Source organism: Procambarus clarkii, chromosome 89 (genome assembly GCF_040958095.1).
Source record: "Procambarus clarkii isolate CNS0578487 chromosome 89, FALCON_Pclarkii_2.0, whole genome shotgun sequence".
NCBI lineage: Eukaryota > Metazoa > Arthropoda > Malacostraca > Decapoda > Cambaridae > Procambarus > Procambarus clarkii.
In genome coordinates, this window is record NC_091238.1 from 3807108 (window position 1) to 3822107 (window position 15000).

General features: G+C 56.0%; 1 protein-coding gene across 1 annotated transcript in view; it reads left to right on the top strand.

Moving 5' to 3' along the window:
- The window catches only part of LOC123773279 (uncharacterized), a gene marked incomplete in the record, with an annotated part of 416855 nt that overhangs the window by 71330 nt on the left and 330525 nt on the right, over positions 1 to 15000 (top strand). Inside the window, 1 exon segment of the mRNA XM_069317846.1 lies at positions 1 to 904. This exon segment is cut by the window's left edge and continues 778 nt beyond it. Coding sequence (XP_069173947.1) covers positions 1 to 904 — 904 coding nt within the window.

Consider the following 15000-nt stretch of genomic DNA (forward strand, 5'->3'; position numbering starts at 1 on the left):
TCCGGTCAGTACAGCTCCAGCGAGTCATCAACAGCCTCGTCCAAACCTCAAACTGTCGCAGAATCAATCAATTCCACATCGAGTATCATCGACGACTTGTCAAAGAAAACGCCACCAGTACTAAGAGCGGGAACTAGCATAGAATGTTTAAAGAAAACGGAGCGTGGCGAGGAGGAAGAGAGAACGTGGGTGGGGTGGGAGGCACAGGGAGGGGGCACGCCCGAGGCTGCTCCCCCCCTCCATCCTGCCCCCACTCAGGTAGACTTAACACACACGAGAGTGGTGAGGGAGAGTCAGCAGGAGCCTACACACCTCCCCACGCCGCCGCCTGCTCCCAGCCCACATGTGCCCGGTGTTGTGAGTGAGGCAGTGGTGGTGCCCAGTGATGACAGTGTAGCGTCAGTGTCCGGTGATGTGCTCACTCCCGACGGTGTAGACTTCAGTGTTGCCAGTGATCAGTGTGTGTTCCAGGAACAAAGTGGAGAGTACTCGGCCGCCCGCCAGTCACAGCGGCCGCCCCGACACTCTGTGGTGGCGAAAAGTGCTGGCGAGGAGTCCGTCGGTTCCTTCATATGTGTCAATTTAGAACCTTCTTCCTCGAGAGCTAAGATTCAGTCTCTCGGAGACGCAGTCGAGGATGACCCGGGGGATAATTGGTCCCCTGATGGCAAACCCAGGTCGTACTCCGCCGACGACCTCGAGTTAGACTTTGAGGACTACGACGACGACTACGACGAGGAGTACGCCGACGGGGAGATGCCTCAGGCGTCGGCGGCAGTGCGAGGCGGCGGCAGTAGTGCCTTCAGGGTGTCCCGCCATCGCAAGGTGGAGCTCCAGCCCGCTAAGCCCTCGGCTGCTCGCGCCACCACCAAGAATAGAGCCGTGTCTGACAACTGCATTGTTGGTGAGTACTGTCTTACGTTGTGTTTACATTGTTGGTGAGTACTGTCTTCCGTTGTGTGTTTACATTGTTGGTGAGTACTGTCTTCGGTTGTGTTTACATTGTTGGTGAGTACTGTCTTACGTTGTGTTTACATTGTTGGTGAGTACTGTCTTACGTTGTGTTTACATTGTTGGTGAGTACTGTCTTCCGTTGTGTTTACATTGTTGGTGAGTACTGTCTTCCGTTGTGTTTACATTGTTGGTGAGTACTGTCTTCCGTTGTGTTTACATTGTTGGTGAGTACTGTCTTACGTTGTGTTTACATTGTTGGTGAGTACTGTCTTACGTTGTGTTTACATTGTTGGTGAGTACTGTCTTACGTTGTGTTTACATTGTTGGTGAGTACTGTCTTCCGTTGTGTTTACATTGTTGGTGAGTACTGTCTTCCGTTGTGTGTTTACATTGTCGTGTTGTGGGTGGTCACGTCAGGTTAAGGGTCCATGGGTCGGGCTAGTCATTGTCAGGGTGAGATGTAACTTAAACACTTTACTCTCTGAAACTCTATACCTAAATGAATACAAATTCGTGAGGGAATGATCCCTGACAAGTAATGGTTAAACCCGGGTATATTTACGGTCAATGACTCGTCACTCATGAGAGTAACTGGTGAGCACTGTGAGAGTAACTGGTGAGCACTGTGAGAGTAACTGGTGAGCACTGTGAGAGTAACTGGTGAGCACTGTGAGAGTAACTGGTGAGCACTGTGAGAGTAACTGGTGAGCACTGTGAGAGTAACTGGTGAGCACTGTGAGAGTAACTGGTGAGCACTGTGAGAGTAACTGGTGAGCACTGTGAGAGTAACTGGTGAGCACTGTGAGAGTAACTGGTGAGCACTGTGAGAGTAACTGGTGAGCACTGTGAGAGTAACTGGTGAGCACTGTGAGAGTAACTGGTGAGCACTGTGAGAGTAACTGGTGAGCACTGTGAGAGTAACTGGTGAGCACTGTGAGAGTAACTGGTGAGCACTGTGAGAGTAACTGGTGAGCGCTGTGAGAGTAACTGGTGAGCACTGTGAGAGTAACTGGTGAGCGCCGTGAGAGTGACTGGTGAGCGCCGTGAGAGTGACTGTTGAGCGCCGTGAGAGTAACTGGCGCAACAGCCCGAGGTGCAGGGGTCGCGGGGGGTCATGACGGGCGGTGACCCCCAACTTTCAGCAAAAGTCTTAAGTCTTGGTCGCCGCTGCCGCCTTGAAATCATCCCCCCCCCCCCCCCGCTACCACACCTCCGGAGCCACCACCTCGCCCCCCCCCCCCCGCCCCTCGACCCCCGCCCCCCCCCGCCCCTCGACCCCCGCCCCCCCCCCTCCCACATCAAGTGGTTGATGTGCGGTAGTGGAAAAGGGTGTCACATTAGTCTATAGACTAGATTCAATTAAATATAATATCAGTAGTGATATATGTTGCTGTTTTTAGATTAAGCTACAAGGGCCTCGTAGCCTGGTGGATAACGCGCAGGACTCGTAATTCTGTGGCGCGGGTTCGATTCCCGCACGAGGCAGAAACAAATGGGCAAAGTTTCTTTCACCCTGAATGCCCCTGTTACCTAGCAGTAAATAGGTACCTGGGAGTTAGCCAGCTGTCAAGGGCTGCTTCCTGGGGGTGGAGGCCTGGTCGAGGACCGAGCCGCGGGGACACTAAAGCCCCGAAATCATCTCAAGATAACCTCAAGATAAGGGTGGCAATAGGTAGATCCCACCTGTTAGCAAAGGTGCGATGAGAACGGGAGGTGGTAGAATCGCCTCCCTTTATCCGAAATTTATCAAATTTCGGATAAAATCTGAAAATAGATTCTGAGGGAGGCAGGGAAATCTAGTGTCAGTGTTGGGGCGGAGAGTAATGAGTAATATTAATGAGTAATGTAATGAGTTAAGAAAGGGAGGTGGTCAGTATACCAGACGACCAATACTCAAACTCTGGACCCATCACTTGGATGACAGTCCCTGTAAACACAGCCAGGTAAGAGCGCGCCCGCGCGCACGAGAGATACAACAGGTGGTTCACACCCCCCCCCCCACCCCCCTGTGGCGCCGTGGTGATGGTTAGGTGGTGGCGTCAGCGTGTGGCGCCGTGGTGGGGGCGCCACCGCCGCCTCGCGTTAGCCTGATGATGCTGTCGCATGGGAATGACTTTGTTACGGGCGTCACATCCCTCTGCTTGGAGGGAGGCTAGAACCAACCTCCAGGCTGGTCCAAGCCTGACCATACGACCAACCTGGAGGCCTGGTCTCTCCGACCTGGCCTCTAGGTTGGTCGTACGGTTAACCAGGCTGTTGGACGCGGCTGCTCGCAGCCTGACGTATTAATCACAGCCCGGGTTGATCTGGTATCCTTTGGGGGCGTTTGTCGAGTTCTCTCATGAACACTGAGAGGTCGGCCAGTTATGATCCTTACATCATAAGGATCCTTATCCTTTGGATAAGCACCTCCAAAGGATACCTGATCAACCAGGCTGTGACTCGTACGTCAGGCTGCGAGCAGCCGCGTCCAACAGCCTGGTTGATCAGTCCGGCAACCAGGAGGCCTGCTCGACGACCGGGCCGCGGGGACGCTAAGCCCCGGAAGCACCTCAAGGTAACCTCAAGGTACATGTAGCGAGTGTGTGTTGAGGAGTCATGAGCCATCATCAAGGGTGCACATCATCTCATGCTTACTGGTTTGTGATGTAATCTATGTGTTCAGCTTTGGCACCAGTTCTTATATCATCTTCCACGTGTATATTATTATATATCTCTCGCCTGCACTCTAGATAATATAGATTTTAACATCTTAATCGGTCCCAATAATTAAGATGACTTAGAGTGGATTCTAGCCGTAAAGGATCTTTGCAAACTCTCCAAGTTAGCAATTTCTCCGGCTCTGAATGGGGCTGTTAGTGAGCAACAATATTCCACCCTAGAGAGCACCAGTATCTTGAAAAGTATCATCATTGGTATGGCATCCTTTGTTTGGAAGGTCCTAGCTATACAACCAGGCAGTCTCCGTGGTGTAGTGGTAAGACACTCGCCTGGCGTTCCGCGAGCGCTATGTCATGGGTTCGTATCCTGGCCGGGGAGGATTTACTGGGCGCAAATCCTTAACTGTAGCCTCTGTTTAACGCAACAGTAAAATGTGTACTTGGATGAAAAAACGATTCTTCGCGTCAGGGGATCGTATTCCAGGGACCATAGGATTAAGGACTTGCCCGAAACGCTACGCGTACTAGTGGCTGTACAAGAATGTAACAACTCTTGTATATATCTCAAAAAAAAAAAAAAACTCACTTTCCTTCCTGTCGTGACAGCTAATGTGTGTTCTGTTAGGGTAAGGTCTTCGACACGACTACTCTTAGATCCTTTACATTGCTTTATCGTTCTATCGTGTGATTTGATTCCGTTTTATATAATGGTTTCCGTTTTTACATTTTCGTTTTTCCCATAACGCAGGAACTGGAACTTTTTCATTAAAAATCACATTATCTGTGGCCGCTTGAAAGACACGATTGGAGGCTTGCCGTGTCCCCTCTCTTGCCTTACCTGGTTGATACCTGGTTGATGGGGTTCTGGGAGTTCTTCTACTCCCCAAGCCCGGCCCGAGGCCAGGCTCGACTTGTGAGAGTTTGGTCCACCAGGCTGTTGCTTGGAGCGGCCAAGCAACAGCCTGGTTTATCTTATTGCATAAAAATGTTAGTGACATCTGTAAATAATGATACAGTACTGTAGTTTGTATCTTTGTCTGATATTAGGATGAAAGTACTGGAGCAAGTACGGTGGTACCTTGGGGGGGTTATCTTAAGGCTATCTTGATTTCGGGGAGTTTTTTTTTTTTTTCCGCGGCCCGGTCCTCGACCAGGCCTCCACCCCCAGGAAGCAGCCCGTGACAGCTGACTAACACCCAGGTATCTTTTACTGCTAGGTAACAGGGGCATAGGGTGAAAGAAACTTTGCCCATTGTTTCTTGCCGGCGCCCGGGATCGACCCCGGGACCACAGGATCACAAGTCCAGCGTGCTGTCCACTCGGCCGACCGGGGGGACTGAGCTTTTCACAGTAGATGATCCGGATTTGACAGTGTTGACTATTACACTCTGCAGTCTGTTAGGAAGTTGAAGATAAGCCACCCACCTAACCTAACCAACCTGTCCATAGAAAACGGAACTTGGGTGAGCCGCTACTTTTGACAGTACGTTGGTTACCGTCACGTGTTGGTTGAGAGGACGGGTTGTTACCGTCACGTGATGGTTGAGAGGACGGGTTGTTACTGTGACGTGTTGGTTGAGAGGACGGGTTGTTACCGTCACGTGATGGTTGAGAGGACGGGTTGTTACCGTCACGTGATGGTTGAGAGGACGGGTTGTTACCGTCACGTGATGGTTGAGAGGACGGGTTGTTACTGTCACGTGATGGTTGAGAGGACGGGTTGTTACTGTCACGTGATGGTTGAGAGGACGGGTTGTTACTGTCACGTGTTGGTTGAGAGGACGGGTTGTTACCGTCACGTGATGGTTGAGAGGACGGGTTGTTACTGTCACGTGATGGTTGAGAGGACGGGTTGTTACTGTCACGTGATGGTTGAGAGGACGGGTTGTTACCGTCACGTGTTGGTTGAGAGGACGGGTTGTTACCGTCACGTGATGGTTGAGAGGACGGGTTGTTACCGTCACGTGATGGTTGAGAGGACGGGTTGTTACTGTGACGTGATGGTTGAGAGGACGGGTTGTTACCGTCACGTGTTGGTTGAGAGGACGGGTTGTTACTGTCACGTGTTGGTTGAGAGGACGGGTTGTTACTGTCACGTGTTGGTTGAGAGGACGGGTTGTTACTGTCACGTGTTGGTTGAGAGGACGGGTTGTTACTGTGACGTGATGGTTGAGAGGACGGGTTGTTACTGTCACGTGTTGGTTGAGAGGACGGGTTGTTACTGTCACGTGATGGTTGAGAGGACGGGCTGTTACCGTCACGTGTTGGTTGAGAGGACGGGTTGTTACTGTCACGTGTTGGTTGAGAGGACGGGTTGTTACCGTCACGTGTTGGTTGAGAGGACGGGTTGTTACTGTCACGTGTTGGTTGAGAGGACGGGTTGTTACTGTGACGTGATGGTTGAGAGGACGGGTTGTTACTGTGACGTGTTGGTTGAGAGGACGGGTTGTTACCGTCACGTGTTGGTTGAGAGGACGGGTTGTTACTGTGACGTGTTGGTTGAGAGGACGGGTTGGTTACCGTCACGTGTTGGTTGAGAGGACGGGTTGTTACCGTGACGTGTTGGTTGAGAGGACGGGTTGTTACTGTCACGTGTTGGTTGAGAGGACGGGTTGTTACCGTGACGTGTTGGTTGAGAGGACGGGTTGTTACCGTCACGTGATGGTTGAGAGGACGGGTTGTTACCGTCACGTGATGGTTGAGAGGACGGGTTGTTACCGTCACGTGATGGTTGAGAGGACGGGTTGTTACCGTCACGTGTTGGTTGAGAGGACGGGTTGTTACTGTCACGTGTTGGTTGAGAGGACGGGTTGTTACCGTCACGTGATGGTTGAGAGGACGGGTTGTTACCGTCACGTGATGGTTGAGAGGACGGGTTGTTACCGTCACGTGATGGTTGAGAGGACGGGTTGTTACCGTCACGTGATGGTTGAGAGGACGGGTTGTTACCGTCACGTGTTGGTTGAGAGGACGGGTTGTTACCGTCACGTGTTGGTTGAGAGGACGGGTTGTTACTGTGACGTGATGGTTGAGAGGACGGGTTGTTACTGTGACGTGATGGTTGAGAGGACGGGTTGTTACCGTCACGTGTTGGTTGAGAGGACGGGTTGTTACCGTCACGTGATGGTTGAGAGGACGGGTTGTTACCGTGACGTGTTGGTTGAGAGGACGGGTTGTTACCGTCACGTGTTGGTTGAGAGGACGGGTTGTTACCGTCACGTGTTGGTTGAGAGGACGGGTTGTTACCGTCACGTGATGGTTGAGAGGACGGGTTGTTACTGTGACGTGTTGGTTGAGAGGACGGGTTGGTTACCGTCACGTGTTGGTTGAGAGGACGGGTTGTTACTGTGACGTGTTGGTTGAGAGGACGGGTTGGTTACCGTCACGTGTTGGTTGAGAGGACGGGTTGTTACTGTGACGTGTTGGTTGAGAGGACGGGTTGGTTACCGTCACGTGTTGGTTGAGAGGACGGGTTGTTACCGTGACGTGTTGGTTGAGAGGACGGGTTGTTACTGTCACGTGTTGGTTGAGAGGACGGGTTGTTACCGTCACGTGTTGGTTGAGAGGACGGGTTGTTACCGTCACGTGTTGGTTGAGAGGACGGGTTGGTTGAGAGGACGGGTTGTTACCGTCACGTGATGGTTGAGAGGACGGGTTGTTACCGTGACGTGTTGGTTGAGAGGACGGGTTGTTACCGTGACGTGATGGTTGAGAGGACGGGTTGTTACCGTCACGTGTTGGTTGAGAGGACGGGTTGTTACCGTCACGTGTTGGTTGAGAGGACGGGTTGTTACCGTCACGTGATGGTTGAGAGGACGGGTTGTTACCGTGACGTGTTGGTTGAGAGGACGGGTTGGTTACCGTCACGTGTTGGTTGAGAGGACGGGTTGTTACCGTGACGTGTTGGTTGAGAGGACGGGTTGTTACCGTCACGTGATGGTTGAGAGGACGGGTTGTTACCGTCACGTGATGGTTGAGAGGACGGGTTGTTACCGTGACGTGTTGGTTGAGAGGACGGGTTGTTACCGTCACGTGATGGTTGAGAGGACGGGTTGTTACTGTGACGTGTTGGTTGAGAGGACGGGTTGTTACCGTCACGTGTTGGTTGAGAGGACGGGTTGTTACCGTCACGTGATGGTTGAGAGGACGGGTTGTTACTGTGACGTGTTGGTTGAGAGGACGGGTTGTTACTGTGACGTGTTGGTTGAGAGGACGGGTTGTTACTGTCACGTGATGGTTGAGAGGACGGGTTGTTACCGTCACGTGTTGGTTGAGAGGACGGGTTGTTACCGTCACGTGATGGTTGAGAGGACGGGTTGTTACTGTGACGTGTTGGTTGAGAGGACGGGTTGTTACTGTCACGTGTTGGTTGAGAGGACGGGTTGTTACCGTCACGTGATGGTTGAGAGGACGGGTTGTTACCGTCACGTGATGGTTGAGAGGACGGGTTGTTACCGTCACGTGATGGTTGAGAGGACGGGTTGTTACCGTCACGTGATGGTTGAGAGGACGGGTTGTTACTGTGACGTGATGGTTGAGAGGACCGGTTGTTACCGTCACGTGTTGGTTGAGAGGACGGGTTGTTACCGTCACGTGTTGGTTGAGAGGACGGGTTGTTACCGTCACGTGATGGTTGAGAGGACGGGTTGTTACCGTCACGTGTTAAGAGGACGGGTTGGTTACCGTCACGAGACGTACACAGACAACATGTGTGATTAACGTAACTTTAATTGTAAATGACTTACACACCATTAATCGTGACCTGACAGAACAGGTCTATTTACACACCATTAATCGTGACCTGACAGAACAGGTCTACAGCCATAAACATCTTCTAGCTTACAATTGGTTTAGAGAAACTTATGTAGGTTAAATGCAACATACATTTTTTTGTATTTATATATATACAAGAAGGTACATTGGGATTGTGAGGATACATGATATGGTAATTACAATCTTGTAAAGCCACTAGTATGCGCAGCGTTTCGGGCAGGTAGGCAATGTGATTAAACTAATGTGAAAGTCAACTGAAATTCTCATTATAATATATATATATATATATATATATATATATATATCATTATGTCGTACCTAGTAGCCAGAACGCACTTCTCAGCCTACTATGCAAGGCCCGATTTGCCTAATAAGCCAAGTTTTCCCTGAATTAATATATTTTCTCTAATTTTTTTCTCATGAAATGATAAAGCTACCCATTTCTTATGTATGAAGTCAATTTTTTTTATTGGAGTTAAAATTAACGTAGATATATGACCGAACCTAACCAACCCTACCTATCTTGAGGTTATCTTGAGGTTATCTTGAGATGATTTCGGGGCTTTTAAGTGTCCCCGCGGCCCGGTCCTCGACCAGGCCTCCACCCCCAGGAAGCAGCCCGTGACAGCTGACTAACACCCAGGTACCTATTTACTGGTAGGTGAACAGTTTCATCAGGGTGAAATAATGCCTATTCGTTTCCGCCGCCTCCCTGGATAGAACTCTGAACCTGAGGACTACGAATCCCGAGCGCTGTCTACTCAGCTTTCAGGGGCCCCTTTTGATAGGCATAGTTCATCTATCAGCTCCTAGACGACCTTATAGAGTGAGGTCCATCCACACCTGAGGCTCTTAAGTCAATGTTCTCAATGATGTTCAGTCTCAATGATGGCTCTTAAGTTCAATGTTCTCAATGATGTTGTGCATGTTACTGGTGAGTGTCTTAACATGTTGTCCTCACCTTGCTGGTGTGTGTGTGTGTGTGTGTGTGTGTGTGTGTGTGTGTGTGTGTGTGTGTACTCGCCTAGTTGTACTCACCTAGTTGTGTTTGCGGGGGTTGAGCTCTGGCTCTTTGGTCCCGCCTTTCAACCGTCAATCAACAGGTGTACAGGTTCCTGAGCCTATTGGGCTCTATCATATCTACACTTGAAACTGTGTATGGAGTCAGCCTCCACCACATCACTTCCTAATGCATTCCATTTGTCAACCACTCTGACACTAAAAAAGTTCTTTCTAATATCTCTGTGGCTCATTTGTGTGTGTGTGTGTGTGTGTGTGTGTGTGTGATGATTACTGATGAATAAAGCTTCTGAATTTGGATCATATTGTGTGTAATTATGATGATTACATGTTATGTCATGACTCCTCGGAGTAATGTACTAGGCCGAGCGGACAGCACGCTGGACTTGTGATCCTGTGGTCCCGGGTTCGATCCCGGGCGCCGGCAATGCCCCTGTTACCTAGCAGTAAAATAGGTACCTGGGAGTTAGTCAGTTGTCACGGGCTGCTTCCTGGGGGTGGAGGCCTGGTCGAGGACCGGGCCCCGGGGACACTAAAGCCCCGAAATCATCTCAAGATAACCTCAAGATAACACTAACTCAGGTACATCCATTTATGAATAAAGATATTTAATGTGAATTGAATAATACATTTTATCATGAGTCACATGGGTAAGTGGTGGGGCACACGCCTTGGGCTGGATCCCCACCGTGGGCAGGGAGGGTGGGCTGGATCCCCACCGTGGGCAGGGAGGGTGGGCTGGATCCCCACCGTGGGCAGGGAGGGTGGGCTGGATCCCCACCATGGGCAGGCAGGGAGGGTGGGCTGGATCCCCACCATGGGCAGGCAGGCAGGGAGGGTGGGCTGGATCCCCACCATGGGCAGGCAGGGAGGGTGGGTGGGCTGGATCCCCACCATGGGCAGGCAGGGAGGGAGGGTGAGCTGGATCCCCACCATGGGCAGGCAGGGAGGGTGGGCTGGATCCCCACCATGGGCAGGCAGGCAGGGAGGGTGGGCTGGATCCCCACCATGGGCAGGCAGGGAGGGTGGGCTGGATCCCCACCGTGGGCAGGGAGGGTGAGCTGGATCCCCACCATGGGCAGGCAGGGAGGGTGGGCTGGATCCCCACCATGGGCAGGCAGGCAGGGAGGGTGGGCTGGATCCCCACCATGGGCAGGCAGGCAGGGAGGGTGGGCTGGATCCCCACCATGGGCAGGCAGGGAGGGTGGGTGGGCTGGATCCCCACCATGGGCAGGCAGGGAGGGTGGGCTGGATCCCCACCATGGGCAGGCAGGGAGGGTGGGCTGGATCCCCACCATGGGCAGGCAGGGAGGGTGGGTGGGCTGGATCCCCACCATGGGCAGGCTGGCAGGGAGGGTGAGCTGGATCCCCACCATGGGCAAGCAGGCAGGGAGGGTGGGCAGGATCCCCACCATGGGCAGGCAGGCAGGGAGGGTGGGCAGGATCCCCACCATGGGCAGGCAGGCAGGGAGGGTGGGCAGGATCCCCACCATGGGCAGGCAGGCAGGGAGGGTGGGCAGGATCCCCACCATGGGCAGGCAGGCAGGGAGGGTGGGCTGGATCCCCACCATGGGCAGGCAGGCAGGGAGGGTGGGCTGGATCCCCACCATGGGCAGGCAGGCAGGGAGGGTGAGCTGGATCCCCACCATGGGCAGGCAGGCAGGGAGGGTGGGCAGGATCCCCACCATGGGCAGGCAGGCAGGGAGGGTGGGCAGGATCCCCACCATGGGCAGGCAGGCAGGGAGGGTGGGCAGGATCCCCACCATGGGCAGGCAGGCAGGGAGGGTGGGCAGGATCCCCACCATGGGCAGGCAGGCAGGGAGGGTGGGCAGGATCCCCACCATGGGCAGGCAGGCAGGGAGGGTGGGCAGGATCCCCACCATGGGCAGGCAGGGAGGGTGGGTGGGCTGGATCCCACCATGGGCAGGCAGGGAGGGTGGGTGGGCTGGATCCCCACCATGGGCAGGCAGGCAGGGAGGGTGGGCTGGATCCCCATCATGGGCAGGCAGGCAGGCAGGGAGGGTGGGCTGGATCCCCACCATGGGCAGGCAGGCAGGGAGGGCGGGCTGGATCCCCATCATGGGCAGGCAGGCAGGGAGGGCGGGCTGGATCCCCATTATGGGCAGGCAGGCAGGGAGGGTGGGCTGGGTCCCCATCATGGGCAGGCAGGCAGGGAGGGTGGGCTGGATCCCCACCATGGGCAGGCAGGGAGGGAGGGTGGGCTGGATCCCCACCATGGGCAGGGAGGGAGGGTGAGCTGGATCCCCACCATGGGCAGGCAGGCGGGGAGGGTGGGCTGGATCCCCACCATGGGCAGGCAGGGAGGGAGGGTGGGCTGGATCCCCACCATGGGCAGGCAGGCAGGGAGGGTGAGCTGGATCCCCATCATGGGCAGGCAGGCAGGCAGGGAGGGTGGGCTGGATCCCCACCATGGGCAGGCAGGCAGGCAGGGAGGGTGGGCTGGATCCCCACCATGGGCAGGCAGGGAGGGTGAGCTGGATCCCCACCATGGGCAGGCAGGCAGGGAGGGTGGGCTGGATCCCCACCATGGGCAGGCAGGCAGGGAGGGTGGGCTGGATCCCCATCATGGGCAGGCAGGCAGGGAGGGTGGGCTGGATCCCCACCATGGGCAGGCAGGGAGGGAGGGTGGGCTGGATCCCCACCATGGGCAGGCAGGGAGGGAGGGTGAGCTGGATCCCCACCATGGGCAGGCAGGCAGGGAGGGTGGGCTGGATCCCCACCATGGGCAGGCAGGGAGGGAGGGTGGGCTGGATCCCCACCATGGGCAGGCAGGCAGGGAGGGTGAGCTGGATCCCCACCATGGGCAGGCAGGCAGGGAGGGTGGGCTGGATCCCCACCATAGGCAGGCAGGGAGGGAGGGTGAGCTGGATCCCCACCATGGGCAGGCAGGCAGGGAGGGTGGGCTGGATCCCCACCATGGGCAGGCAGGCAGGGAGGGTGGGCTGGATCCCCACCATGGGCAGGCAGGCAGGGAGGGTGAGCTGGATCCCCACCATGGGCAGGCAGGGAGGGAGGGTGGGCTGGATCCCCACCATGGGCAGGCAGGGAGGGAGGGTGGGCTGGATCCCCACCATGGGCAGGCAGGGAGGGAGGGTGAGCTGGATCCCCACCATGGGCAGGCAGGCAGGGAGGGTGAGCTGGATCCCCACCATGGGCAGGCAGGCAGGGAGGGTGAGCTGGATCCCCACCATGGGCAGGCAGGGAGGGAGGGTGGGCTGGATCCCCACCATGGGCAGGCAGGGAGGGAGGGTGGGCTGGATCCCCACCATGGGCAGGCAGGCAGGGAGGGTGGGCTGGATCCCCACCATGGGCAGGCAGGCAGGGAGGGTGGGCTGGATCCCCACCATGGGCAGGCAGGCAGGGAGGGTGGGCTGCTGGCCGGGGTGACACGTGGTGCTGGCCGGGGTGACACGTGGTGCTGGCCGGGGTGACACGTGGTGCTGGCCGGGGTGACACGTGGTGCTGGCCGGGGTGACACGTGGTGCTGGCCGGGGTGACACGTGGTGCTGGCCGGGGTGACACGTGGTGCTGGCCGGGGTGACACGAGCTGCTGGCCGGGGTGACACGTGGTGCTGGCCGGGGTGACACGTGGTGCTGGCCGGGGTGACACGTGCTGCTGGCCGGGGTGACACGTGGTGCTGGCCGGGGTGACACGTGCTGCAGGCCGGGGTGACACGTGCTGCTGGCCGGGGTGACACGTGGTGCTGGCCGGGGTGACACGTGGTGCTGGCCGGGGTGACACGTGGTGCTGGCCGGGGTGACACGTGCTGCTGGCCGGGGTGACACGTGCTGCTGGCCGGGGTGACACGTGCTGCTGGCCGGGTGGTGTGGCCAGGCCGGGGTGACACGTGCTGCTGGCCGGGGTGACACGTGCTGCTGGCCGGGTGGTGTGGCCAGGCCGGGGTGACACGTGGTGCTGGCCGGGGTGACACGTGCTGCTGGCCGGGGTGACACGTGCTGCTGGCCGGGGTGACACGTGGTGCTGGCTGGGTGGTGTGGCCAGGCCGGGGTGACACGTGCTGCTGGCCGGGGTGACACGTGGTGCTGGCCGGGTGGTGTGGCCAGGCCGGGGTGACACGTGCTGCTGGCCGGGGTGACACGTGGTGCTGGCTGGGGTGACACGTGCTGCTGGCTGGGGTGACACGTGCTGCTGGCCGGGGTGACACGTGCTGCTGGCCGGGGTGACACGTGGTGCTGGCCGGGGTGACACGTGCTGCTGGCCGGGGTGACACGTGCTGCTGGCCGCGGTGACGCGTGGTGCTGCCGGGGTGACACGTGCTGCTGGCCGGGGTGACACGTGCTGCTGGCCGCGGTGACACGTGCTGCTGGCCGCGGTGACACGTGCTGCTGGCCGGGGTGACACGTGCTGCTGGCCGGGGTGACACGTGCTGCTGGCCGGGGTGACACGTGCTGCTGGCCGGGGTGACACGTGCTGCTGGCCGGGGTGACACGTGCTGCTGGCTGGGTGGTGTGGCCAGGCCGGGGTGACACGTGCTGCTGGCCGGGATGACACGTGCTGCTGGCCGGGGTGACACGTGCTGCTGGCCGGGGTGACACGTGCTGCTGGCCGGGGTGACACGTGCTGCTGGCCGGGGTGACACGTGCTGCTGGCCGGGGTGACACGTGGTGCTGGCCGGGGTGACACGTGCTGATGGCCGGGGTGACACGTGCTGATGGCCGGGGTGACACGTGGTGCTGGCCGGGGTGACACGTGGTGCTTGCCGGGGTGACACGTGGTGCTGGCCGGGGTGACACGTGGTGCTGGCCGGGGTGACACGTGGTGCTGGCCGGGTGGTGTGGCCAGGCCGGGGTGACACGTGCTGCTGGCCAGGGTGACACGTGCTGCTGGCCGGGTGGTGTGGCCAGGCCGGGGTGACACGTGCTGCTGGCCGGATGGTGTGGCCAGGCCGGGGTGACACGTCCTGCTGGCCGGGTGGTGTAGCCAGGCCGGGGTGACACGTGGTGCTGGCCGGGGTGACACGTGCTGCTGGCCGGGGTGACACGTGCTGCTGGCCGGGGTGACACAGTAGACCAGAATAAATATATAAACATCACCCTAGAGGTGAGCACGTGGAGGCTGCCGCTGTAAACACGCCCCCAGCATTTCAGATCAACACTATGACAACTTAAAATGTGCGCTTTAATTAGTGTTTAAATGTCGTAAAGCATAATTTTGTTCTATATTTAAATAGTCTTACCCAATAAACTGGTTACACAAGGGATTTAATTTAAACATTAAATTTGTAAGCAACTAAATACCATGGGAGTAAATTGGAGCCCATTTACATGGCTTATAATAATAATAATAATAATTTTATTTAGGTAAGGTACATACATACAATAAATTTTTACAAATATTGGTTGACTTATAGGTAGAGCTAGTACATACAATGCCTAAAGCCACTATTACGCAAAGCGTTTCGGGCTTGCGGCCCGTCGACCGCTAAATAAATATATATATATATATATATATATAAATAATAATTTCGTTCAAAACGACGAAGTCTTAGATTTATGATAATGACACGAATCTAATTCGATATTCCTTATGTTTTTCTTCACTAAAGCAGGA